The following is a 26,755-nucleotide window of genomic DNA, read 5'->3' on the forward strand; positions in this document are numbered from 1 at the left end:
TCCCACTGCACTTAGAATCAAGCCCAAACTCCTCCCCTAGCCTTCAAGGGCCCTCTTTGATATCTTTTCCCACCCTCCCTCTCGCTCCTGATACTCCAGACACACTGGCCCTTCTGTCTGCTGCACCCAACAGCCCGAGCTTGTTCCCTAGAGCCCTTTGCACTTCCGCTTGGCCCAGCGTTCAGATGATGCCTGTCTTCAGGGCTCAGCTCAGATGTCACCTCCTCAGAGAGGCCTTGCCTGATTGCCCTGTTTAAAGTAGGTTCCCCCGCACCATTGCTATCTCCGTCGCTCTGTTGTGTTTCCTTCGAAGCATTTATCACTATCTGAAATTTATCTTTTTTTATTGATGTTGTCCCTTTATTGTCTGTCTCCCTCTTCAAGGAAGGTCAGCGTCACAGCAACTGTCGGCTCACATTTACTTATTTATTTTCATTATTAACCCCTGGTTCATAAAAGATGTCCAATAAATATTTGATGAAGTAAGGAACAAATGTGTTAGGTGTGTTAATAAACTAGTATTACCTTACTTACTTAGAGTAAGTATCATACTTACTATGATCAGAATTAGTATATTATCAGTGTTATTGGTATTATTATACCCACAGATTAGGAAACCAAGGCTCACAAAGTTGATGTAATTGATCAAGGACCCCCAGGCAGGAAATGGTAGCGCTGAAATTCTTTTTTTTTTTAATTTAAAGATTTTATTTACTTATTTTTAGAGAGAGGAGAAGGGAGAGAGGGAGAGAAACATCAATGTATGATTGCCTCTCATGCACCCCCTACTGGGGACCTGGCCTGCAACCCAGGCATGTGCCCTGACTGGGACTCAAACCAGCAACCTGTTGGTTTGCAGTCTGGTGCTCAATCCACTGAGCCACACCAGCCAGGACAGCACTGGGATTCTTAATTTCCACCTTCTGCCCCTTTCCAGATTTCCCCACTTCTCCATTTTCCATCCTTGACCCCCACCATGGTGCCAACTCCTCCATCCCTCAGCCCACCCAGCACTGCAGGAATCTGTCCTCCTCCCTCCAATTCCCATCCTCTGAGTATCCAGTTCTGAGCCCCATCAAGGAAAGCAGCGGTGGGTCCCAGGTCGCAGGTCCCAGGTTCCAGAACAAGACCCAGAGCAGAGACCTGAGAAAGCCTGAGAATCGGGCCTTCCCAGCCCCTGATGCTTGCCCCCCTGCAGGGCTCCAGCTAGGCTCTGCTCTGCTCTTCTCCCTCCAAGGACTTCTCATCTCAACTCCAGGAGGAAGCCCCAAAAGATGCGTGTCTGGGGCAGTGGGCGGGGCTCAGAGAATGAAGAACCGGAGTGCCTAGGCCCTCCCTCTGGCTGCAGACCTCAACTGGGTGCGGTGAGGGTGGGTATAAAAGGGTCAGTATATATTGAGAGGAGCAGAGGAAGAGAAAGCGGGAGAGTGAAGGGAGAGTGAAGAGAGAGAAGAAAGGTTTAGGCAGTGAGGACGGGAGAGAGAGAGAGAGAGAGAGACAGAGAGACAGAGAGACAGAGAGAGAGACAGAGAGAGAGAGAGAGAGAGAGAGTGTTAGTTCTGGTATTGGAGGGAAGAAGGACGGAGAGAGCCAGAGGGGAGAGCGCAGGAGGGAGGCAGGCGGCGAGGGAGGCGGGGGCCTCGGGAGGGTGGAAGGAGGGAGGAGAAGGGCGGGGCACGGAGGCCCCAGCGAGGGACAGACTCCAGCTCTGACTTTTTTCCGCCGCTCTCGGTAAGTTTCCAGTCCGTTATCCCGACTGGGCTTTTTTTTAAAATTAACTTGGGAGTGCAGCTGTTTGGGAAGGACACCCCCATGGAAATCCTTGTCATTTCAGAAGTGATCTCTTAGCCCTTGGGGTGGGGATTCAGGAAGGGGTGGGGCCCAACAAGGTTTGGGGGCTCCCGGCAGAGCCCTCCTCCTGAAAATATCCTGTACTTTTTCCCTACCTCTGCCCACTCTCCCCTGAGGACCCTGAGGGCAGGTCCTTGCACGGGAACACCCCACGTCTGGGCAACCTCCAAGCCCCCTCCCCTTTCTGGACATTGTGAGGAGGGGGGAGCTGGTTCCTTCCTCTAGGCCTCCCCCCCCCCCCCCCAAAGCGGATCCTGTCCATTTTCCCAACAAGATGCCCAGCAGGCACCAGTCTGGCAGCAGGGTGGGGTGGGGACCTCGTGGGCACAGCCAGGGGCTGGGGTTTCCCTGCTACTTGGAGGCAGGAGGGTCGGATGAGTCACCCATGACTCACCCGGAACCCCTCCTCCCCCCACCCCGGGAGAGGGGTGGAGTGAGGCAAGGATGCCTGTCTCTTGGGGCAACCCACAGCTTCCGATAAACCTGGAGGGGTTTCCATTTGAGGTTTCATATCCTGATTCATATGTACCCAGGGAAAGTGCTCTGAGGACATGGTGGGCGGGGGGTCGCACTGCTAGTTCTATTCATTTCTGGACTCAAGAGTCCATCCCTGGCCCTCTCCAGCCCCTGGGGAATTCAGGAGTCCGGCCGAAACCTCCTTTGCCCTCAGACCCGGGAGTCTAAATCAGCCCCTTTCTCCATGAGGATTTGGGCATTTCACCCTCCCCTGTGCCAACCTCTTGCAACGACCATCTCATGTCACGTCCCCTTACCCCAGGCTTCCACCGCAGCCATGTCGCTCCTCCTGCTGGTGGTCTCTGCCCTTCACATTCTCATTCTCATCCTGCTCTTCGTGGCCACTTTGGACAAGGTAAGCCTACTCCGCGCTGCCGCCACCGTCGCGGCAGCGGCAGCAACAGCAGCAGGGCCTCCCGCTATCCCGCAGACTCCCGCCACGCCCCTCCTCCAAAGGCACTCCGCCCCGCCCCTTTTCCCTAGCTTCTGCCTCGGTTGCCTCCACCCCGCCTTTTCCCCTGACCTCCTCCCCTTTCCTATTAAATCCATTTTTTCCCCAGACACCATACCCTTTTTTTAACCCTGCCCACAGACTTCCTGACCCCTCCCACTTTCCTATCCCTGCCCCTGTTTCTCTGCCCATCCAGTCCTGGTGGACCCTCCCTGGAAACGGGTCCTTGAATCTCTGGTATGACTGCACGCGGATGAATGACAACGAAACCTGGGCCTGCAGTACTGTCAGCGAGAATGGTGAGGGGCAGTGAGGACTGGTCTGTGTGGGGAGGGGTAACCCCCAGTCTCTTCCCGGGACCCAGGATTGGGAACCCCCCTCAGTTTCAGTGCGTGGGGCTGGGTCTCAGCACTGAATGAGTGAGTCTGATGTTTGAACTATCTCAGTAGTAGGCGGCAATCTGCTCATGTTGTAAAGAAGGTTAGCTAGAAGTCTCCCACCCTGATGATTCAGAAACAGTGGAGGCCAAATGCTGGAGGTCTAAAGAGGTGGGGCTGAACCCTTCCAAGGTTCTAAAGGAGGGGGGAGTGACAGATGTATATGAGTTCTAAGGGGGCCCAGTTGCATCCACCAAAATTTTTAAGTCAAAGAAGGTGAAAGATGAAATGTGTTTCCCTTAAGAGTGAAGCAAGAATTTCTGTTCTCACAACTTATATCCAGTGTTGTACTGGAGGTAGCCAATGCAACAAGGCAAGAAAAAGAAATAAAAGGCATACATACAGATGGAAAGAAAGAGGCAGAAATGTCTCTATTCCCAGTAAACATGTTTCTGTAGAAAACCCTAAAGACTCTGCAAAGCAGCTTCTACAACAGATAAGGAAATAAAGTTACAGGAGTCAAGGTCAATAATGTGATACTCCTAAGTATCTGAAGTTGTATGGCTCTAAACTGGGGGTTGGGGGCAGGGGAGCCAGTTGCAGATGATGACCAAGGAGGTGGAGCTGGAACTCTGGACCTGCTGTGACTTCCACCCTATCTCCTCCTTACTGCAGGCTGGCTGAAGGCGGTACAGGTCCTCATGGTGCTTTCCCTCATCCTCTGTTGTCTGTCCTTCATCCTGTTTATGTTCCAACTCTACACCATGCGGCGAGGAGGACTCTTCTATGCCACTGGCTTCTGCCAGCTTTGCACCAGTGAGTGTCGTTCCCTGGGAACTGAAGGGAAGGGAGGGGAGGGGGCCAAGAGGATGCTGGGGGCCCTGAGAATCGACACCTGGTAAAAGAGAACAATCCTCAACAGCCCAAGAATCACCTGAGGTGCCTTCATGGGCTGAAGTCCCCAGGGACTTACAGGAGTTGTAGCCTTCAGTGATTCGGTGGTGGTTTGTGTCTCTGAGTTATGGGGGGGGGGGGGGGGGGAAGCACTTGGGGCTTCTAGAAGCCAGAGCTGAGAAAGGTGGTAAATAATTTAAATCCCAGGGAAGAGGTTGGGCGGGGGGGGGGGGAATAGATGGCTAATTAATACCCCAGAACTCTGAATCATAAAAGTAGTGATCTTGTCATGATAACGGCAGCCAGTGCTGTTTCTGACAAACCTACCATGTATCAGACACTTCAAGGAGTTTTGTGTACTTTTAAATTTTGGACTTCAGGTGCAAAGGGCTAAGTTAATCATAGTCCTCATTTCAGGGAACAGCATTTTCCTAAGGTCCTGAAAAGTCCCTCTCTTATTTTATTAATTCGCTCTTTGTGTGCTTGGCTGGTAGAAAGACACTCAAAAATATTCCTTGAAAGGATGGATGAGTAGACATTATCGTCCCATTTTATGGATGAGTAAAGGGGACCCAGAGATTAAAGTGCCCAAGACCAGTCTGCAGTAGCCTGTTTACACAGCCTAGCTGGAGCAAACCACAACTCCCAGCATGCAGCAATGCTGCCCACTTGCCCTCTGGAGGCTTCTTTGCCCCATGGGTTGCTGGGAAATGCAGTCTTCCTGAAGGTACGACGTGACACTTGGTTCCTTTCTCTCCACAGGCCTGGCAGTGTTCACCGGGGCGCTGATCTACGCCATTCATGCCAAGGAGATTCTGGCGAAGTACCCGCCAGGGGGCAGCTTCGGTTACTGCTTTGCCCTGGCCTGGGTGGCCTTCCCCCTCGCCCTGGCCAGTGGCCTCATCTACATCCACCTGCGGAAGCGGGAGTGAGAGCGCTGCAGTTCACCTTGTAGCCCCAGCTGGTTCCAGCCCCTTCGCCTCACCCTGCCTCCAGAAAATAAAACTGTTTAACCGCCAGTTCTGCCTTTGCTTACTTCCTCCCCTCCTTGCATCTTTCCTTCCTCCTCCAGCAACCCGGACTGCTCATGCCTGATCTCTCCCAAACCTGGGAGAGCCTCCTGCCCCCAGCATTCCAGCCTCAGGATGTCCAGCTCCAGCCTCCCCCACAGGTCCTTCTAAACTCGGGCACAGGAGCCCAGGATCCGGAGACCACGGGCCCTTCCATCTTGAGTCTCAGGACTCCTCCGGAGTGGAAACTTCCAGGTGCTTCTGGGGACGAACAAGGAGGCTGGATTTCCAGTCCCCGCTTTCCTTGTGCAAGGGCCTCCCTCAGCCAGGGAGGGTGTGTGTGTCGTTCTCGATTGTGGGTCCTTTTTTTTCTCACTCACTCAGACCTTCTGCTGGGAAGACACATTTCCACTTCCCTCCTAGAACATACTCTCCTTCCACCATTGCAACCCAACGCCTCTTCTTTCCCCTCCTCCCCAGATGCTGCCTCCAGCCCATTCGACACCGTAGTAAAAACAAAATGGCACCCCTCCTTTCCAGGCTTACCCAGCCCCACGTGAGGACACAGGTCGGGGTGCAGGCATGGCGGGGGGTGCATTCTACACTCATCCATGCCCTGGCCATGTGCCTCTGTGCGGTGGCCAGCCTCCCAGCTGCGAGTGGCCTCCCTACCTCCTGTGTTCAGAAGAATTAGTCTTCACAAAACAAAAACTAGCCTTTTGGGGAACTAGCACCCCTCCTCAGGAATTAGGTCCTCTCTACAGGCCTCCTCTGTGACCCACTGCCAGGCTATTTCACCAACTACAAGCCTGGTCTCTGGGATTATAGCTTTCTATGCCTGGGGACTGCTCCCCCCCACCCCACAACAAACATTCCCCCAAGACCCAGTCTCCTCTCCCAGATTCTGATCCCTTTCTCTCCAACCCCTGCACACTACACCACTCATCCAGATTATTGAACATAATTTATTCCTTTGGGAGAGGGGGAAATTGATAGACCAATAAATATTGCACAGGCCACTGGTGGAGAGGAAAGATCCAGACTGAGGTAGTTTCTGTAGAAAGGGCGAGAGACTGGGGCAGCGAAGGCACCTGAGGTTGTTGGGCCGCAATTGCAAATGTCTCTTGGGGTGAGGATGACTCCTCCTGGCCCCCAGTTCCTGCTGGCACAGGGCTCCCAACTCCTTCAGCCTGGACAAGAGGGTCAGCGGTGGACCAGAAGGCCTGCCTTATAAATCATGGAAATTGATGGATCAGGTTTCCTTCAGGGATTCTGATTGGCTGCTTCTGTGCAGCGACAACTGGCCGCCCAAAGTTGAGAGTGCCCGCAGGCTGTCACTGGCAGTTTGGCTCTCATTGGTTGTGTGGGCTGGGGCTCTGCCTTGGTGAACATGATGGGCAATTTGCCCAGAGCAGGCTAAAAAGACAATGATAGATAGCCTCGGGAGGGCACAGCCTCACAACCGCGCCAGGTGGTTGGTAGTGTTGAACAGCTGTGATTGGCTGATGCTCCCTCCTCAGCTGAACCAGCAGGGGTGGGACTCGGAGATGGAATAGCAGCAGAACCAAAAAGCTGCTGTGACGGGCTGCTCAGCAGAAAGGGCAGGGCTAGCAAATGCAGGCTGCCTTTTAGGGGGGCTTTAGAAAGAAAGCACAACATGACTGCTTGTCGCTGGAAACTGGGGAGCTGCAAAGCACAGTTGTGACTGACAGCTGGTCATGGAGGGGGCGGGACTTAGTTTCCAACCAGGTGGCTGGGCGGGGTAGGGCAGAGAGAGGTTTCCATGAAGGGTTACCACCGCTGGGCACCACCTGGCGGGGGCGTTACTGTACCCAATGAGTCTAGTTTCGGGAAACCCGGGGGCGGGTACACCCCGGTGCAGGGAGTTAGGGCTTGCAGGTGGCCCAGAGCCCGAGTTCCATCAAAGGTCACCTCACAGCCTGACTGGGCCAGGAGCCAACTCTCCACCTCCGACTGGAGCCACTGGGAGGTCTCTGCAGGGGGAAAGGCAGGTGTTGTAAGGAGGACGGAGGGCGTGGGTTTGGGAGAAGCTCGGGGGTATACTGACACTAGGACAGTGGGACAAGGCCTGGGAAGCTCGGCTCTGGGGCGCTCGTGTGGGGACAAGCCAGGAAAGCGTTTCCTGTTGGAGAGGACCACCTGGAGTTTACACAGGGAAGGGACAAGGGTCTCTTGTAGGGAAAGTGTGGGCTCCCATAGGAAGGAGCAAGCATCGAGTGGGGCGCAAAGGCTGCCTGGCAAACAGGCGTCTCGTCCAAGTCCCCACCTGAGGCTGAGGTCAGGAGAGGGAGGTCACCCCAGGAAAAAAAGACATCCATCAAGATAAGCTGCATTTAGGGGTCTCATCTGCTGAGGGCCGGGATCACCTCGGAATAGGTCAGGCTCACGCTGGGAGCAGGGAACAGGGGGCGGGCAGCATGGGGATGATGTCTCACTGGGGCAGGGCTACTTGGGATTGAGGGGAGTCTCAACCCTGCAGCGACAGTGTGGAGCCTGTATCAGGAGGGGCCTGGTAGGAGCCCAGCTAAGATGGGATGAGGCCCGGCCACACAGGGGCAGGTCGGGGCCTCAAGGGGCAGGGCCTCCTAGCCCACAGTGGGTAGGATGGGGTGTATCCCAAGGTAGGGTCCTACCTTCAGGGGGGCCGCCAGTGCCCCCTGGCCGCCGGGTCAGGAAGCTGTGCGCCAGCAGAGCCTCCTTGGCGTGCTCGTCCTGCGCTCGCAGGGCCAGGGCGCTGAGCAGCTCTGAGTTGTTGGACGTGCTGCGATAGTAGAGCATGTGCGCCAGCTCCAGCGCCTGCACGCTGCGCTGCTGTCCGAACATCTGCGGGTGGGACAGAGGCAGCTTGGCCACCCGGGAGGGGCAGGGCCGTGCTCAGGCCCCATACACACCCCCCTCGGTCACTCATCCTCACTCACGCTGGTAGGGCCCTTCCCGCGGACCCCCCGGGGCCTCCCCAGACCTCTTCGGTTGAGGTCCCCAGAACTGGGGTCCAGCTATTTGTATTTTTAACCCACCCGCTCTTACGCCAATGACTCTGAGACCGCCAACAGTATCTTGCAGCCCATGCACATTAAATGGATTTGTTCAAGGATTTCCAGTCGATACAAACTTTAGTCTTGGAACTTTTAGTTACAATTAAAGTCCTAATCTTTTAGACACATACTACTGAAGTATTTGCAGATGATATGTCTAGGATTTGCTACAGAATAATTCAGTAGTAAGAGAGCAGGTTCTTCAGAAATGCCATTGACTGTTGCTAATTGTGGATGCTGGACGCTGGCGACCTGGAGCTCACCATACTGCTCTATTTCTGCATCTTAAAAAGCTTTTCCATAATAAAAAAGTTTAAAATAGTAAATTGTAAAGAAAAGTACTGACAAAAATACATTGTATACCTATTTTTGCCATGTATAATATGCCCTTTTTTGCCCAAATTTTTTAGGGAAAAATAAGGTTGTGCATTACACATGGGTAACTAATTCTGTATCTATATAAATCATTTTATTTCTTTTATTTATGCTTATGCATTAAAAGTATAACTCCTTTAAGAGTTATATTAACTCCTTTAATTCTTTTTAAGATTTCATTTATTAACTTTCGATTAGAAAGAGGGGAGGGGAATTAGAGAGGGAGAGAAGCATCAACATATGGTTGCGTCTCTCATGCCCCCCACGGGGGGGCCCAACCTGCAACCCAGGCATGTGCTTTGACCCGGAATTGAATCAGTGACCAGGCCAGCACTCAATTAGCCACACCAGCCAGGGCTAAAATTCTTTTTTTTTAAATATATGTTTAAATTTTATTATTTATTTTTAGAGAGACAGGAAGGGAGGGAGAAAGAGAGGGAGAGAAACATCAATGTGTGGTTGCCTCTCATGTGGCCCCCACTGGGGACCTGGCCCACAACCCAGGCATGTGCCCTGACTGGTAATCGAACCAGTGACCCTTTGATTAGCAGCCCACACTCAATCCACTGAACTACACCATCCAGGGCTGAAATTCTTTTATAATACAAAAAGTATAAAATTCCTTTACAATATAAAAAAACAAGTCTCTAAATATAAATAAATAGTTGAATTAAAAAGTTAAAACAAAAGATTTTTTTCCCTGAAAGTTTGGGCCAAAGTATGGGTGCGTATTATACACGGGAGCACATTGTACACTGCAAAATATGGTACTCAAAGGCAGCTTTGAGGGGAGAAAAGGGTGGGGCAGGTCTGCACCCAGCCATCTGTTCGCTGCACCCTCCTCCACTCTTGTCCACCTCGCCTGGACTCCGTTCCCCATTCTTGGTGTCCCTAAGAAGGGGAATGAGAGCCCACCCATGCCCTCTGGGGCTCACACTAAAAATCTCCGCCCAAATTCCTCTGTTCATCCACTAAATAAGCTCAAGGCCGCTGGCCCTGCAGCCGCAGACCTGGAAGCGAGTCCCAATTCTGCCCCCTACCGGCTGTGAACCGGCGGCTACGACCTAAGCCCTGGGGTAGCACGATCTGTGAAATGACGCAGATGACAGGAAGTGCTCAGGAAGTCGAGAAATGATTAATGAAACCCTTGGCACAGAGCCCAGGCCCTAAAAGGCATTTAAACATTAGCTACCACTGAATATTTATCCACACCCAGGCTGGGAGCTACCTTTTAAATACAAGTGTTTCCCGCCCCAGAGCTCCATCCATATCACATGGAGACCAAGGCCTCAAGCCAACACAGCCTGGGAAAGCCACGGACCCGGCCTGCACCGCACGGACGGCACAGCTCTGGGCAGACTGTGCTCTGTTTTCAAAAGCCCAGAGCAGTCGGTGTCTGTCCGTGCATCGGAACGAATCGCCACCCCTACATTTGAAGCCGAGATGCAGAGATTGCGTGTGCTGGGGGCCGTCTGCGATGACAATGCACTGGGCTCTGCGCCTGTCTCTGCCGGCTGACGGTGCTGAGTCTCACAGGCTGGACAAGCAGGTCATGCCACTCTGTGGCACACGCATGGGGCCAGGCCTCGCCCTGGAGGTCTGCCTCCTGCCACCAGTGCGTTCCCTTCAACACTCACAGAGGCCCACCCCCAGTGCAGGGTCTCCCTCGCCTAATCCCCAGGCCTCCCTGCCTCCTCCCCTGGGGTCCATATCTGAGGCAACCCCACCATCTGCTCAGCCGTAGGCCTGACCCCCGCACCGTCCTCACCACCTCATACACACCAGCCTGCCTGCCTGTCAGTCCCCAGCCGGGTCCTCCTGTCCTAACACGCTCTGCTGTCCCCTCCTCCCTACCTGCCCAGTGCATCCCTCCAGCCTCCTCCCTGACCTCAGCCTCCCCAGTCCAGTCTGTCCCTGCACAGCCCCAGAGGTGGCCCTGCTCCTCCCCTGCTCACGGCACCTCCCCTGTCTCCAGGGGCCCTCGGGGCGCCCCGGCTCCTTGGCCTGGCCCCTGAGGATTTCCCCCACTTGCCCCCACACCTTCCTTCTGAATGCAGCCCACAGTGAACAAACCAATTCGCCCTGAACATCACCCCGAGCATGCTCTGCTCCCAGGCCTCTGGGCCTTGGAACGATCCCAGCCACCTCTGGGCGGTTCCCGGAAAACTCATTGCCTCGTTGTCGAGGTTTGGGATGGACATTGCTTCCCACAGATAAGCAGCTGTGTCCTTGGGTTTCTGAAGTGCCCACTGCAGTGACCTCCGTTAGGCAGGTGGCGGTCTGCCTGTGTGCCCTGCACCGCTCCCTCCAGGGCAGAGCCAGCCTCGATGTGTCTCTGGGCCACCCCCCGCCCCCAGGGCCTGCTCTGTGCGGGGCTGAGGAGGCCCACAGTGAACCAGGGTAGGGCAGGCACCCACAGATGTACCACCCCTGCTGGTGAAGTCCAGGGAAGCTTTCTAGAACAGGTGGGCAGGGTTGGTCTGCACAGTAAGGGGGAAAGGACATCAGTGTCAGAGGAACAACACATGCGAAGGGAGAGAAGGAAAGGTAAATGGAGGGAAGAGGCGCTACTGGTATATTCTTGTGGAGCTGAAGTGTTGGAGGGGGTTGGGGACACAGGGTCTCTGAGGCTAGGCTGTGGGCATGGGAGCAGGGCCAGCCTGGGGCCATCAGGATGGCCTGGAGGGGACCAATGCAGAGGCTGGATGGAGGGTCTGAGCTGGGGCTGGAACAGAGGGCAGGAGACCACACAGAGACTCAGGGAACAGCAAGGACAGGCTGGGGACTGATGGGTTTGGGGGCAGGGTGAGGGCAGCTTCCAGGGGTCCAGCCAGTGAGTTGGAGGACAACAGATGGAGAACCAGGAGGAGGAGAGTGGAGGAGAGATGCTGTGCTCTGTCTGGCCAGGTCGGCTGCTCCAGGCTGAGCACAGAGCACCCCGATCTAGAGAGGCTTGGGAGAACCACGGAAGTGAATGAGCTCTTTAAGGACAAAGAAAGAGGGGCATGCACCCTGCAACGAAAGCGACCCCCAAGTGTCTGATCTGAGTGCCTGACCGGGGGTGGGAAATCCAGAGAAGAGAGGGGCTTGGGGAAGATGAAGGTGGAGCTCAGTGGGGACACCTGGAAAGGTTTGGGTGTGCCCAGGTGGCAGGTGGGACAGGGCCTTGGGGACTGAGAGAGAAGAGCCTGCAGCGGAGACAGCCATCGAGGAGCGCCATACAGGAAGGAACAAGCGCGCACAGGGAGGGGGCGGCTAGACGAGGCTGGGCAGGGCCCACATTGACAGCTTGGAGGCTCAGCCGGGGGCGAGGGAAAACATTTAAGGGATGCACTAAATTAACTCGTGAACTGGGTTTTAAACTGGACCCTTCAGAGCCTGAGGGCCAGGCATCTCTCAAGCTCACAACCCTTCCATGGGTCTCACTGCCCTGAAGATAAAGCTCAGGGCCCCAGCTTGGTGTGCGAGGCCCCTGCCACCCCTCCGGGGCCTCACGTCGCCCTGCACGACCCCAGCCCTGCGAGTTCCCCCAAGCTGTGCTCGCCCGCCCCTCCTCCACCAGGCTCAGTCCTCCCGTTCAAAGCTTTCCTCAGTTGCTCCTGATCCCTGCTCTTAGGCATTGCTCCCTGTGCCCTTCCCTGCGCCCTTCCCCCTCTCCGCCAGCAGAGCCTGGCTGTTGTCTGCGGAATTTATTACCAGTCTTCCTAACAGCCCACTGGGATGGCTGAAAACAGCTTGCAAAGCAATGAAGCAGCGCGTGAACGATGGAGTACAACAGACGCCCCGAGTCCATCCACACTCCCAGGGCCGTAGCCAGCCTTGGCAGCCCCTGGGGGCAGCTGGGCACGGAGACAGGGCTCGAGGGCGAGAGAGCTCCCCGGGCAGAGCACAGGCTAGGCATTGGCCCCGCCGGTCCCCTGGCTGTGGATCCTTCAATGGTGAACAACTTTTACAGTCACAGGAGCCCGCCCTGCCCTCCCATGGGCCAGAATCAAGAGGGAAGTGTGTTAAAAATAGTTGCCTGGGCCCCAGGCCCGAAGTTTCCAATTCAGCCAATTTGGGCTGGAGCCCCAGCCGCTGCATTCATAAATCAGCTCCCCTGGATCTGGCCGGGTGGCTCAGTTGGTTAGAACACCGTCCTGATACACCAAGGTTGCAGGTTCAATCCCTGGTCAGGGCACATACAAGAATCAACCAATGAATGAATCAGTAAGGGTAACGACAACCACAACAACAACAGGACAGCTCCCCTGGTGGTGGTGACACCGGGCCTGGATGGGGAAGGCCACACTCAGAGGGCACAATGGCCCAGGTGGTGGTAATAATAACAATGGCAACAGCTAACTCTCAGGAAGAAACTTCTGTACTGTCCGGCTCCATTCTATGCACCATACGTGGTGATGCACTTAATCCCCACAACAACCCTATGAATCAGGTCCTGTGGGCATCCCCACTTTGCAGATGCCGGAGCCAAGGCACCGAGAGGTGAAATGTCTTATTCAAGGTCACACAGCTAGAAGACGGAGGAGCTGGACTCAAACCCAGGTAGTCTGGTTCTAAAACACGCACCTGCCATCCGCCACTGAGCGCCTCTCAAAGAAGGCACTCAGAGCGCAGCTGTGAGCACAAAGGCAGGACCCGCCACACGCCAAGCACTGCACTGGCCTGGTGCTTTCCATGGATTCACTCGTTTAATCTTTGCAGCAAACCTGTGAGGTGAGTCTCACTACCATCCCCATTTTCCAGATGAGGAGACTGAAGCACAGAGAGATCAAGAAACCTGCTGAGGTTGTACTGAGTCAGGAAGGGAGGGAGGGAGGGAAAGAAGGAAGTGAAGGGAGGGCAGGAAGGAAGGAGAGAAGGAAAGAAGGTAACGGGAGGAGAGAGAGAGGGAAGGTAGAAAGGCCAGAGGAAAATGAAGGCATGCAGCAGGAGCCCGGGAGGCGTGCCCCCACTTACCTTGGAGGCTCGCAGGCCCATGAAGGCAGCGAAGAACAGCAACAGCAGGGATGTGCCCACCTTGAGGTCCGTGAGCACCACCATGCCCACGTTGACGAACACCGCCACGCCCGAGACCAGGAGCGTGAGATTGAGCAGAGCACGCTGCAGGGTGGGCGTGCGCACCTTCACCTCCGGCAGCAGCTGCTCCAGCCCCTCCAAGGGCGTGTCCTTGAAGCTCTTCAGCACCAGGTGCCCCCGCTTTGTTCGGGCTGCTAGCACCACCCGCTTAAAGTACCTCCTGCCGAATGGAGACCAAGAGCCCATGTGGTCAGGGCCGCCCAGGGAGCCTGCTCCAGCCCCAGGATGCTCCCTCTGGCTCTGCAGTCACACGGGCATTTTAAAGGCTGCTCGACAATGACAACAACAACGGTGGGAGGAAAGGCGGAGATAAGCTACGTGCCCAACATTGGGGGATCTGTCATATGACACAATCCTCTATTGCTGGACATATGGGGTGCTTCTCATTTTCTGTGCTTGATCAAAGTGGCGCTGAATGAAATTCTTTTGTTGAGTTAATTTTCAAACTCCACTTCTACATATACTTCTGAGTGCCTGCGAGGCGCCAGGGAGCGCTGTGAAGCTCTGGGGAGACAGCACAATGAATCAATCACTGCCTTTGTGGGGCTTCTAGAGCAGTGTGAGGCGGGTAATTAAACACACACTCCGCAAGTATAAATATCTCCTTGGAAGAGTGTCCTGGAAGTGGAATTACTGGTTTAAGGGCTAAAGGGGTTCTTTGTCTTTGGCTTTTGTTTCAGTTTGTTTTTTTTGGATTCGTGACCATATTTGATAAACTGATTTCCAGAAAGACTGCACGACTGACAGGCCCACTGGCTGCCTGTGAGAAGTTCTGGCTCTCCTGGCCCGACTCTGCATTTGAATGTCCTCTGTTAAAAAATATGATGTTTGTCCCTGGCTGCTGTGGCTCAGTGGATTGAGCTCCGATCTGCAAACCAAAAGGTGGCTGGTTCAATTCCCAGTCAGGGCACATGCCTGGGTTGCAGGCCAGGTCCCCAGTTAGGGGAGCATAAGAGGCAACTGATCAATGTATCTCTCACACATTGATGTTTCCCCCTCTCTTTGTTCCTTTCTTCCCCCCCTCTCTGAAAGTAAATTTTAAAAATCTTAAAAAAAAAAAAAAAAGAAAAAAAAAAGATGCTTGCCCCAGCTGGTGTAGCTCAATGGGTTGGGTGACATCCCACATACCAAAAGGTCACTGGTTCAATTCCTGGCCAGGGCACATGCCTGGGTTGTGGGTTTGGTCCCCAGTCAGGGTACGTGTGAGAAGCAACCAATTGATGTTTCTCTCTCACATCAATGTTCCTCTCCCTCTCTTTCTCCCTCCCTTTCCCTCTCTCTAAAATAAAAAAATGTTTTAAAAAGTTATGTTTTTTTAAACATCATAATCTGGCTGCACAACTTTTCCAGAATGTGGCCTTTCCTCTCTGAGCCCAATTTCCATCGTTTGGAAAATGGGACAAGCGTCCCTTCCTTTTCTCTTCCCCTGGAAATTGGAGTTCCTACTTTCCCTTGGGAAGAAAAATCAGCATTTGGATGATTCATCCCACCCCCCTTTCTCGACTTCCCACCGAGGCCACAGACACCCAGGTCCAGGCGCTGACCTGCCAGTCCCCTCTTGACTCTAACCTTGCTCCCTCTTGCTGCCGCTGGGGAACAAGGGCTGCCTCACCTCTCTGCGGGGGATGACTTGAGGAAGAAGCGACGCTTGGAGCCCACGCTGGACTTTCGAGGCATCTGTCCGACTCTCTGGCCCAGGGCCCAGAACTGCATGTAGATGTAATGATCCAAATTTATTGTCACCTGCCAAGGGGGACAAAGGAAGCAGAGGCAGCGGAGCATGGGCTGGAGTGTGAGGGCAAGATCCTGAAATGAGATGTCCTCCCCGCCCCCCAGTGATGTCGCCACCTCTCCCAGGCTCGTCAGCACCCATGTCTGGGCAGGACACCCATATATGGTGGCCCAAGGGGTACACCACACAGGGGTGGCACAATTCACATGCTGGCCGGTGCTGCCGCATTCCCTGACTCTGAGATGCCACTGGTTTTCGGCCACTCCGTGATTTTATAAAGCCACTAAAGGAGAAAATGTATTGCCAATGAAACTAGATCTCACCACTGCTTATAAGTCACATCCCAATTTCAGGATGATAAAATATGTCCTTCATAAAAAGTACCTCTTAAAAATCACAAAAATGTGGAACTTTGGGAGACTTTAGTAGTTTTAGTATAATTTTGTTGACTTGAAAAACAAGCATTTTGTATTATTTATTATGACAATTTTCTGGCAGATGGCAATAAAGTCTTTAGTTATAAGAAGATCCGTATCTTATGATGGTTTTCCAACAGATGGCAGCGAAGTGGCCTGAGGAAGAGCTGTCTCTTTCTAATTCACCAAAGGCGCTACACCGGCTGGTGTCCTGCATTGAGGACTACAACTCCCAGCAGCCTCTGCCTCCCAAAGGCCCCAGCCCTGCCCCCAGTCTTCCTGGGAGTGCTGGTTGTCTGCTGGAAGACAGGTACCTGAACCTCATCCTGAGGGTGGTGGACCACCAGCGCGTAGGCCAGTGCGTCCTCGGAGAGTGGGGAGAAGTTGGCCTGGGCCAGCAGGGGCCCCAGGGCCAGAAGCACCTCCTGCTCATTCGACAGACGCTGAGGGTCTGTCAGTGAGGGCTGGTCAAGGGTCTCCCTGTCCGGGTTGATGGGGTCATATAAGGCCTGAGGAGAGAGCCAGAGAGAAGAAAAACAGGCGAGGTCACAGCATGAGGGGGTCGTGGGTACATTTCAAGGTGTTCCTGGCCTCACCCTTTAATGATGGGGTACCCCAGGGCTTGACTCTGGCCCCTCTCCCCTTGTTTGTCACTAAGCTCACTCCAAGTGGCCTCGCCATTCCCATGCCTTCAAACACCATCTTTCTCTCTCTCTCTTTAAAAGATTTTATTTATTTATTTATTTTCAGAGAGAGGGGAGGAAGGGAGTGAGAGAGGGAGAGAAACGATAATGTACAAGAGATACATGGATCGGTTGCCTCTCATGCGCCCCCACCCGGGGCCCTGGCTTGCAACCCAGGCAAATGCCCTGACTGGGAATCGAATCAGTGACCTTTGGGTCTGTGGGATGACGCCCAACCCACTGAGCCACACCGGTCAGGGCTAAACACCCTCTCGTGAAGATAAACTACCCACACACATCTCCAGCCCAGACCTCTCCTCCAAATCCCGGACCTAATTCCTGGTTCCAGTGCGTGAGCATTCCTCCTCCACTTCTCCCACAGGAACGTTAGTGAAGGTGGACACAGATGGCCCAGAGAGACTACATTTCCCAGCCTCCCTTGAAGCTACGTGTGGCCAGGAAACAAAGGTTTCACCGGCAGAATGTGAGCAGAAGCGCTGGGTTTAACTTGCCCTTCACTTCTTGCCCTGCAGACCTTCCACTCTTTCCTCATTCTGCCCATGCAGAACACTGTTCTACCCGTGACCCTGTTTTGACCACACGGTGATGAAGACGGTGCCCTAAGGGACAGCAGAGCAACACGATGGAAGGTACCTGGGTCCCAGCATCATCTCATGAGGAACAGGGGACCCTATGCACCCTGGCCCACTTACCACAGGGCTGTTAGGTGGGAGGAAAATAATCCTCCATCTCCTTTAAATCATCGGATGGTGGGGTCTGCTTGGTACAGCAGCTACACCTCTACACGACCTCATACAAAGTCTCTACTTGACATTTTTTTTTAATGAGATATTTTGTATTTTGTAAATCCTTACCCAAAGATATGTTTTACTGATTTTTTTTTCTTTTTCTTTCCTTTTTTTTTTTAGAGAGAGAGATAACGATATAAGAGAGAAATATCAGTCAGTTGCTTCTCGTACGTGCCTCGACTAGGGATCAAACCCACAACATTTTGGTGTACAGAGATGACATTCCAACCGACTGAGCCACCCAGCCAGGGCCTGGTATTTCTTTTTGGATATCACAGTCACCTCAAATCCAGCAAGCCAAGCCCACAGATCACACCCGCACCCCAACCTTCCAACCAAGCCACCATTCTGCATTTCCTGTCTCTAAACAGTTCCACTCAGCCATCCCTGGCTTCTCCCCTGAGTGCCAGACCCTTAGGTTCAATGACCTCTTTGATCTCTCCACCTGGATGCCTAATGGCACCTCATCTCCAATGTGGCCTAAGAAACAGGCCTCATCTCCCCACCCCACCCCGGCCCCAGTATTCTCCTTTCAGGAAATGGCACCACCACTCACTCTGAGGCTCTGATCAGAAACCTTGCCCTGGCTGGTGTGGCTCAGTGGACTGAGCGCCGGCCTGTGAACCAAAAGGTCACCAGTTCGATTCCCAGTCAGGGCACATGCCTGGGTTGCAGGCCAGGTCCCCAGTTGAGGGCATGCAGGAGGCAACTGATCAATGTTTCTCTCATACATCAATGTTTATTTCCCTCTCTACCTCCCTTCCCCCCTCTCTAAAAATAAATACATAAAATCTTTCAAAAAAGAAAAAGAAACTTTAGAGGCATCTGGATTCTTTTAACCTCTGACTCACTGTTGACCCCCTCTTCCCTTCCATTTCACCTCTACCTTCCCGTCCAAGCCACCTCCAACCTGCACCTGCACAACCGCACTGGGCTTCTGCTCTGCATGCTTCTGCTCACGCCGCTTCGGAAGCATCCTCCACCGAGCCATCACAAAGCGCACACCCTGCCCCTCCAACAGCTTCCCACTGCATTTGAAGTAAATTCCAGAATCCTTCCAGGACCTTCAAGGTCCCTGTAGAACTAGCCTCTGCCTTGCCCACCTCGTGTTATCCACCCACCCACCCCCCAAAAACTGCTGAATGACTGAGTGAGGTTCTAGCTGCCTAGCCTATTTTGCTTGAGGAGAGATTGAGTTTCAGGATGACTTATGACTGTTCCAGACTAAAGAGCGAACCTCAGAGGGAAATCACCCCTCCATAAAACAAGCCCCAAACCCGCTTTCTGAGTATCTCTTAAGGAACAACCTGGTTGGGCCAGGCGTGACTCTGAATTAGTGCGGGACAGAGAAGCGGGTACTCCGAGTGGGAGGAATGGCCTGGGCACAGGTTTGGAGGTGGGGCACGCCGGGGCCTCAGAAACAACTGAGCCAGGAGCTGGGTGACACAGGGACAGCTGGGCCCCAGCTAATCCTCCTGAATTAACTCCCGGGGCAGTGGGGGATGCGCTGACCGAGGGCAGGACTTGGGGCCAAAGTGAGGACCTGTAACCACAGGTCCCCCAGACCACTTGGGCACTCATTTCGTGACCCTGAGCAGTCCCACTGCCACGGCCAAGCTGCAAGTTTGCGAACGGGGGAATCTCACGGCTGGAGCAGAGAGAAATCTGCATTCATCACGCGTCCACTGTGAGCCAGATTCCTCTCTGGAACCACACACCCACCGGGGCGTCGAGCCAGAAACCCGGGTGCTGCGGGTGACCCTGGCTGCTCCCTCCCCAAGCACAACACCCGCTCCCCACTCCACCTCCATGATGGTCGCCACTTCGTGCAGCCCTCTCCTCCCGGTCCACACCACCACAGCCTCCTCCAGCCTGGCCAAGCCCAACAGCCTTCTCAATGGTCTCTTCAAATCCCCTCGGCCCCCCACCTTTGCTAATCTGTTCCCTACCTGGCAGCCGGAGACAGCTCAGCAAACAATAACAATAACAGTAATAAGTGAGAAAGACGCACTTATGCAGCACGAACTCCATGTCAGGCACAGTCTGAAGCATGTTATATACATCCTCACAACATGAGAATAGGACTTTTGTTAACCTCACTGACAGATGTGGAAACTGAGGCACAGAGAGGTTAAGTGACTGCCTGAGTCCCCAGAGCCGGGAAGTGGTGTATCAGGAATCACACATCCCACCACATCAACCTCCTGCCACAACCCTCCTGAGGCTCCTGCCACCCTCAGGAAGGACCGTGCCCTGCACAACGGCCTGCGCGCCCTCCCAGCACCCAACATTGCCGCTCCCTGGGTCCCTGTACACCAGCCACAGGGACTTCGCACATGCCTCTGGGAGATTCTGCCTGCCCACACGCCCTCACACGCCTCTCTCCCCTTCCACAACTGAATTCCTCCTCCTCCACCGCATTCCAGCTCCCATGTCACTCCCTGGGAGCCCCTCTGCACTGCCGGGCAGGCTGGGCACTGCAGCCAGGTGCCAGACCCAAGAGGCACCCTTGATGCTGGAGACCTGTCCGTTTGTTACCCATGGATGGGAATAAAGGGCGCAGAGCAGCACCGCCCAACAGAACTCCCTGCGGGCAACGGGAAAGTCCAGGTCGGCCCCGCCCATCAGGTTGCCACAGGTCACAGGTGACTACACTGATGGCTTGCAACGTAGTGAATGCGACTAAAGAACAGAATTTGAAAATCTTACTTCATTCCAATGACCCCAAATGTACCAGCCACATGTGGATAGGGGCTACACTGGGAGACAGCCCCCGGCTAGGGCAAGGGGCGCCTCTGTCTAGTCAGCCCACAAACCCTGGCACAGAAACCACGGTCAGCTCCATTAGCCACTTGCAGGGAGCGTGTGGCCTTCAAGGTGACAGTCTGAACCTCTCCATTCACTGGGAAAGAGCGTCTCGTTCACGACTGTCCCCACCAGGTGACTTCGGCTCCCTGAGGGCAGGTGGCAGGCTCCAGCTGGCTCCTCAGTGAAGCCCGGCACCTGTCCCGGGGCCTCGCACAGACATCTGCTGAAAGAATGAAAAATGTCTGCGGGTCTGTGGTGGCCATTGTTGCCATTCTCTATCCTCAAGCATTCCCTTGGGGACCTCAAATACCATGTCTCCTGAGGACTCCCAGATTTGCCTCCAGTCTGGGACGTGTTTCCTGAGCTCCAGACTCATGCAGCCAACAGCCTACTCAACACTCCCACACGATGGCCGGCCGGCCCCTCGGGGTTCCACACGGGCACCCAACAGGCACCCTCTCAAACCCTCTGCATCCGGCACCTGCTCCTCCCACCAACCTCCCCAGCTCAGAAGAGACCAAGTCCACCCTTCTAGGTGCTCAGGCCCAAAGTCTGGGGTCACCCTGGACACCTCTTTCTCACACATTCAACCCATCCACAAATCCTAATGGTACCACGTTCAAACAGATCCAGAATCCAATGACTTCTCAACTCCTGTCTGAGCCACCCAACCCGGGGAATGCTGTGGTGCTGGAGGGGGGCGGGTCTTCCTTCTCCCATCCTCCATCCCCACCCTGCTGTTCCCCACATGGTCGCCAGAGGGCGCCTGCTGTAATCTAAGTCCACTCCTGTCCCTCTGCTCAGGGCTGGCCCTGGGCTTCCAGCTCACCCAAAGTCCTCACCGTGTCCCACAAAGCCCTGCAGGATCCGGTCCCACGGCCGTCTGTGCCCCCAGCTCCGGCCCTGTCCCCCTTGCTCACTAAGCTCTAGCCCAACCGACCTCCCTGCTGTTCCTCCCACACGCCTGCCACAGGGCCTTTGCACTCTGCTCCCGCAGCTCCCCACACGGCTCACTCTCGCCTCCTTCAGGTCTCTGCTCAAACGCTAACCCCTCTAGGAGGCCTTCCCTGCCCACTCTACCTAGAACTGCAAAACACCTCTGCTTTCTTTTTCCCGTTAATTAGTTACCAGGTTTAGGCAACAAAAAATACAATAAATTAAAATGAAATACAGGACACCAAGTTAAATGTGATTTGCAGATCAATGTCAAACAATTTTCAGTTTAAATGTGTTCCATGCAATATTTGAGGACTGTGTTGCATGTGCATGGGACATAATTGCACTTAAAAATTATTCATAGCTTATCTGAAATTCAAAGTTAACTGGGTAGAGAGGGTTAAATAGTGCCCTCTAAAAATGCACGTTCTCTCAGAGCCTCAGAACATGATCTCATCTGAAAAGAGTCTCCACAGGTATAATTAAAGAAAGGCTTGGGATGAAATCATCCTGGACAAGGCGGGCCCTGCGTCCGATGAGAGGGTCCCGGTATGAGATGGAAAAGGACATAGAGAGGCACAGAGAAGACAGCGATGTGGAGATGGAGATGCGGTGCTGTGTCCACAAGCCAAGGAATGCCAAAGGTTGCCAGCGGCCACCAGAAGCTATGAGAGAGAGGCCTGGGGTGACCACCCCCTGAAGCCACCAGAAGACACTAACTCTGCCCCTGGCTTCTGGACTCCTGGGCTCTGAGAGAGGACACACCTGCTGCTTTAAGCCACCCAGTTCACGGGACTTTGTTATGGCAACGTGAATAAACGAGGCATCCCATGCTTCCCCTGGCAACGCTCTCCTTAGCCCTTGGCACCTCTTAACATACTTTCCTCCTTTACCTTGTTGAGGGTCTGTCTCCCTCACGAGAATGTGACCGAATGAGGTGGACACACCCAGCTGGCAGGCTCACTGCTGTGTCTCAGGGCCTGGAACTGGTTGGGGGGCACAGTTGGTACTCAGTAAATATCTACTGAGCAAATTCAATGAATGAATGAATAAGGGAAAGGAGGAGCGGAGAGAGGTCACCTGCCAAGGCCACCTGCCAAGGTCACCTGCATGACTAAAGGAACAAGGCTAGCTTTTGAACCAGGGCAATTTATTCTTAGCATAGACCAAGGGTGTCAAACTCATTTTCACCGGGGGCCATATCAGCCTTGTGGTTGCTTTCAAAGGGCCAATGTAATTTTAACTCCTTAACAGTTAAGGAGTAGTTACATTTATACAGTCCTAAAATTACTTTCAGCCCTTTGAAGGCAACCAAGAGGCTGAAGTGGCCCCCAGTGAAAATGAGTTTGACACCCCTGGCACAGACTCTCCCATGTGGCCCAAGGCCCTGGGTAAACCAAGACACTCTTATAAGGCAGGACACACCGAGTACTTAGAGGTTCCCTCCCAGAAGCCTCTCACTGGCCAGTCTTCTGTCTGAAATGTGCAGGGTCTGGACAATCCAGGTCTGCTGAGTTAACCCTTCACTGTACACAGCCGCATCCTCCTACAGGTCCCCTCGTTGCTTCGAATAGCAGCAACGGACAACAGCCCCTCCTTGTGGAGTGTTTATCCTGTGTTGGGCTCCCTGACTTCCTCCTGAGACACCTGGGGCAGAGCTTGGAGGCAGGTGGACAGGGGCACCAATCCTGCCTCTGCTGCTTGCAACCTGTGCAATCTCGGGCCCTTCCTGGGCCCTATCGGGCCTTGGTTTCTGCCTCTGAAAATGGGGCTGATGGCCGCTGACCTCTGGAGGGGCTGGAGACTGAGTAACTAGGGAAGTCATACAGGTGGCCAGCCAGGCCTACGTGAGCAGTCTCCAATAAAAACCCTGAGCAAAGCTTGGGTGAGCCTCCCCGGCTGGCAATACTCCACATGTGTGGTCACATGTCACTGGTGGTTTGTGTGATAATACTGGAAGAGGACAAGTGGCAGCTCTCACCTGGTCTCTCCTGAACCCTGCCCTATTGCCTTTTTCCTTTGCTAATTTTTTCACTCCCCTTTCGCTATAATAAAGTATAACTGTGGACATAACAGCTCTTTTCAGCTCTGGGAGTCCCTCTAGAAAATCAATGAATCAGAGAGTGGTCTTGCAGACCCTCAACACAGACAGGACCCAGGCAGGAGAAGGAGGAGGATGCTAAAAATTATCTTCCTGCACTGGCTGGTGGCTCAGGGGATTGAGTGCCGGCCTGTGAACCAAAGGGTCACTGGTTCGATTCCCAGTCAGGGCACATGCCTGGGTTGTGGGCCAGGTCCCCCATGGGGGCATACGAGAGGCAACCGCACATTGATGTTTCTCTTCCTCTCTTCTATCTCTCTACAAATAAATAAATAAAATCTTTAAAAAAACAAAACAGAATTTATCTTCCAACACCACTCTCTCCTGGGGTTCCACTTCTCTCTCCAGCTGCTCCCTGTCCAGCCTCCTCCCCAGTTCCAGTTCCCCTTCCTGGTCTCAAGGCTGCACGCTCTGGGGTTCAGCTCACTCCCCTCATGGTGCTGTTTAATACCATCTAGATCCTCCCAGGGTTGCTTCTCAGCCCAGACCCCTCCCTTGACCTCCAGACTCCACATTCAAGTCCATATCTCTACCTAGTGATAGCTCAAACTCCTAAGTCCAAAGCTGAGCTCTCACTCTTCCCTGCAGATCTGCCTCCCGCCCCTGCCCCTGCCCCTGCCCCTGCCCCACGGTCCTCCGAATCCCAGAAAATGGCAGCTCCGTCCCTCTGGGGGAGCGGGCCAGAGCCACTGGAGGCACCTCGGACTCCTCTTTCCCTCATCACTCTGCCCACACAGCCGAATGCTGACGCCTTCCAGCCATTACCAGCATCTGACCACTTTCCACCACTTCCACTGCTATTACTCTCGTCGGGGCTGCTATTACCTCTCGCCTGGACGAACATAATAGCCTCTTTACTGGGTCTCTCTGCCTCTGACAGTCTGTTCCCTGCACAGCAGCCAGAAGGAGCCGGTGAACACCTACGTCAGCTCCTATCCCTCCTCTGCTCAGAGCCCTCCTGGGGCTCCCAGCTCATGTAGACCAAAAGGCAAGTCCTTGCCACAGCCCACAAGGCTGGGCACAATTCACCCCCACTGCCTCTCTGCTCTCATCTTCTGCCCTCTTTCCCTCGCTCATTCCCCTACAGCTGCAGGGGTCCCTCTGTTGTTTCTCCAACACTCCAGACTCTCTCTCACCTCAGGGCCTTTGCACCTGCTTTTCCCTCTCTCTGGAATGCCCTCCTCGGACATTCTCCGTCCGGCATACTCCCTCTCTCTCTCTCCTTATTCTTAACCCTCCCCCCAGGGTACACTTACTGATTTTAGAGAGGGAAAGAGAGAGAGAGAGAGAGAGAGGAAAAAACATTGATGGGAGAGAGAAGCGTTGATTCATTGTCTCCCTTACATACCCCAACTGGGATCAAACTGGAAACCCAGGTACGAGCTCCAACCGGGAACCAAACCTGCAACCTTCTGGTGCACAGGATGAAGCTCCAATCAACTGCGCCACTGGGCCAGGGCAGCACTCTCCCTCTCTTCACCCAGGTCTTAGCTTACCTGTCACCTCCTCACCTGAGACCCTTACCTAACCACACTATCTAAAACAGGCCCCCATCTAATCCCTGTCTAACCTGCTTCAATCTCTGCTTCATTGTTCTTCGTAGCATGTATCGCTTTCAGGTATCATATTTCTCATTTATTTATTGTCTCCCCAACTGGAATGCCAGCTCCCGGAGGGTGTGACTGCATCTGTCCTGTTCACTACAGCATCCCCAGGGCTTAAAAGGGGGCCAGGTTCCATGCAGGTGCTGAGGGAACTTGTGCATTTAAGGGAACTTGCACTGAATGCACGGATGAGCAGACAAGCCTGGCAGAGCAGGAGGGCCGCCCTCACCTGCAGCCGGGTCAGGATGTGGTGGTAGTGGAACAGGGTGCAGAAGTCCACGTGGGCCGAGAACTCCTCCAAAGCTGCCTTCTCCGCAGGACTGGAGTGGAATTCCTGTCACCTCAGGAAGCAAAACTGCTCTTTAGGCCTCCTTCCCCTTCCCCACGGGAAAAAATTCTTCCTGGGGAAGCCCATACAGATGGTCAGAGCTCTGGGCTTTTCAAAATTTTGTTTTGTTTGGGGGAGGGTGTCAATTTTATGGACCAAGCAGCTGAGGTAACCCGGTGTAGTGGAAAACGGATCACTGAAAGAGCCGGGAGTGCAAGTTCTCACCCTGACAGTGACTCACCAGCATGCGCACAGTGCTTACTGTGCTGTCACCCTCCAGAGACGCAGAGGCCAGTGGAATCATAACCCCCATTCTTCAGAGGGGAAAATGAGGCTCAAGGAAGCCACCGGCTGAGAGCCACAATGTCTAGATAGAGAGAAACTGAGACTCCAGTGTGGGCCTGTCTGACTGCAGGGCACACATATATAACAAATTATTTATGCTTGTCACTTTCCTCCCCCTCTTCGGTGCCCTCATTTATAAAATGGGGGTGATGGTGGTATCTCTCTTGTTGGGTTGTTCTGACGACTCAACTAATACGTGGAAAATGCTTAGCACAGTGCCATATAGTAAGAGCTCAAACAATGTGATAATAATTATGGTTATAGCTTCATAGGTATAATAATCATTATTAGGTAGTAGTAAGACTAATGAGGATGATTATTATACCTGTTTTACAGAGGAAAAAACCGTGCCCCAGAAAGTGCTTGTTAAAGCTCCCAGAACAAGGTAGAGTCGGGAATCGCTGCTATATTTGCATCTGAGAGGTCTTCCTATTAACATGCCAACTCATTTCCCGCCCCCTTAGGACTGCAAGGGGAACGGAAACTACAACTCCCAGGAGGGTCCAGGGCAGCCCTCTATAGCGTACGGGGGCCCTGCCGCCGCAAGGCCTGCCGGGAGTCGTAGGCCCTAGGCTCTTGGACCCCGGACGGGCGGTACCTGTATCAGGAGGCGGAGCAGTTGCTCCCTGGAGAATGGGATGAACCGCTCCCGGTACTGCTGCGCCCAGTCTCGTGGCTCCGTGGGGTTCCACATCTTGCGGTACTCCCCCATCTTGGCCGCCAGCGAGGACAGGGCCCGGGCGGGCCCGAGGAGCGCGGGCAAAAGGGGCCATCCTTGGACCCGGGATCCCCAGACCCCCCGGGCCACGTGCATCATGGCCAGCCTCTGCCCCCGGAGCCTAAACAAGGGGTATGGGTAGGGGTCAAACGACATATGGGGGGTAAAACACCCTCTCCACTTCCCTTCAGTAGCTCTGTCTACCCAAGGCGGCGCGCAGAGCCCATCCGCCCGCCTCGGGCCCTTCCCAAGACTGCTCCGTTGACCTGGGTCCTAGGGAAGGGTCAGGGGTCTTAAGTCCTGGGGCGTTTTGAGGGCCCAGAAATACTGAAGTGGTACGAATGGTTTCTGCGGGATCTAGGCCTTGAGGTGGATATTAGGAGCATAAGAGAAGCTCGGAAAGGCTACCTAGAGGGTGCAGGGCCGCCCTCCCTTGGCCATGCAATCCCCCTCCCTACCCTCACCTTAGCCAACGTAGGACTGTCATTGAGCCTCCTGCGCATGTGCAGAAGGGCGTCCAGGGCCCCCGAGGTTCGGCTTCAGCCAACAGTAGGACGCATGCGCAAAACCTGGGTCACTGATCCCTGTCCGTTTCTCTTCTCTAATGCCGCCTCAACTGCGCACGCGCACCTTGTCTGACTCGCCACAGGCCTTGCTAAGAAGCGC

The 26,755-nt window shown here is 54.0% G+C and overlaps 2 protein-coding genes across 4 annotated transcripts; one reads left to right on the forward strand and one right to left on the reverse strand.

Annotated features, from left to right (window-relative positions):
- The first annotated feature begins 1,509 nt into the window (after positions 1–1,509).
- Positions 1,510–5,108, forward strand: EMP3 (epithelial membrane protein 3). Its single transcript, XM_028529639.2, has 5 exons — positions 1,510–1,731; positions 2,630–2,722; positions 3,015–3,117; positions 3,871–4,011; positions 4,852–5,108. The coding sequence occupies exons 2-5, from the start codon at positions 2,645–2,647 to the stop codon at positions 5,019–5,021; spliced, it is 492 nt and encodes a 163-aa protein (XP_028385440.1). The 5' UTR covers positions 1,510–1,731; positions 2,630–2,644; the 3' UTR covers positions 5,022–5,108.
- Positions 5,109–6,044: 936 nt separating this feature from the next.
- TMEM143 (transmembrane protein 143) lies at positions 6,045–26,726 on the reverse strand. 3 transcript variants are annotated; one of them, XM_028529682.2, is made up of 8 exons: positions 26,554–26,719; positions 25,970–26,210; positions 24,928–25,032; positions 16,072–16,266; positions 15,222–15,352; positions 13,490–13,769; positions 7,754–7,943; positions 6,045–7,093 (listed from the first exon to the last, which is right to left on the reverse strand). In XM_028529682.2, exons 1-8 carry the CDS (start codon positions 26,574–26,576, stop codon positions 6,891–6,893), a joined length of 1,368 nt encoding a protein of 455 aa, XP_028385483.1. In that variant the 5' UTR covers positions 26,577–26,719; the 3' UTR covers positions 6,045–6,890. The 3 variants fall into 3 exon arrangements, with proteins under 3 accessions (XP_028385483.1, XP_035868386.1, XP_035868385.1); XM_036012493.1 differs by lacking the exon at positions 16,072–16,266 and having other exon boundaries at positions 26,554–26,726; XM_036012492.1 differs by lacking the exon at positions 24,928–25,032 and having other exon boundaries at positions 26,554–26,725.
- Between the last annotated feature and the right edge of the window lie 29 nt (positions 26,727–26,755).

The sequence above is a fragment of the Phyllostomus discolor genome, chromosome 12 (genome assembly GCF_004126475.2).
Source record: "Phyllostomus discolor isolate MPI-MPIP mPhyDis1 chromosome 12, mPhyDis1.pri.v3, whole genome shotgun sequence".
NCBI classification, from domain to species: Eukaryota; Metazoa; Chordata; class Mammalia; order Chiroptera; family Phyllostomidae; genus Phyllostomus; species Phyllostomus discolor.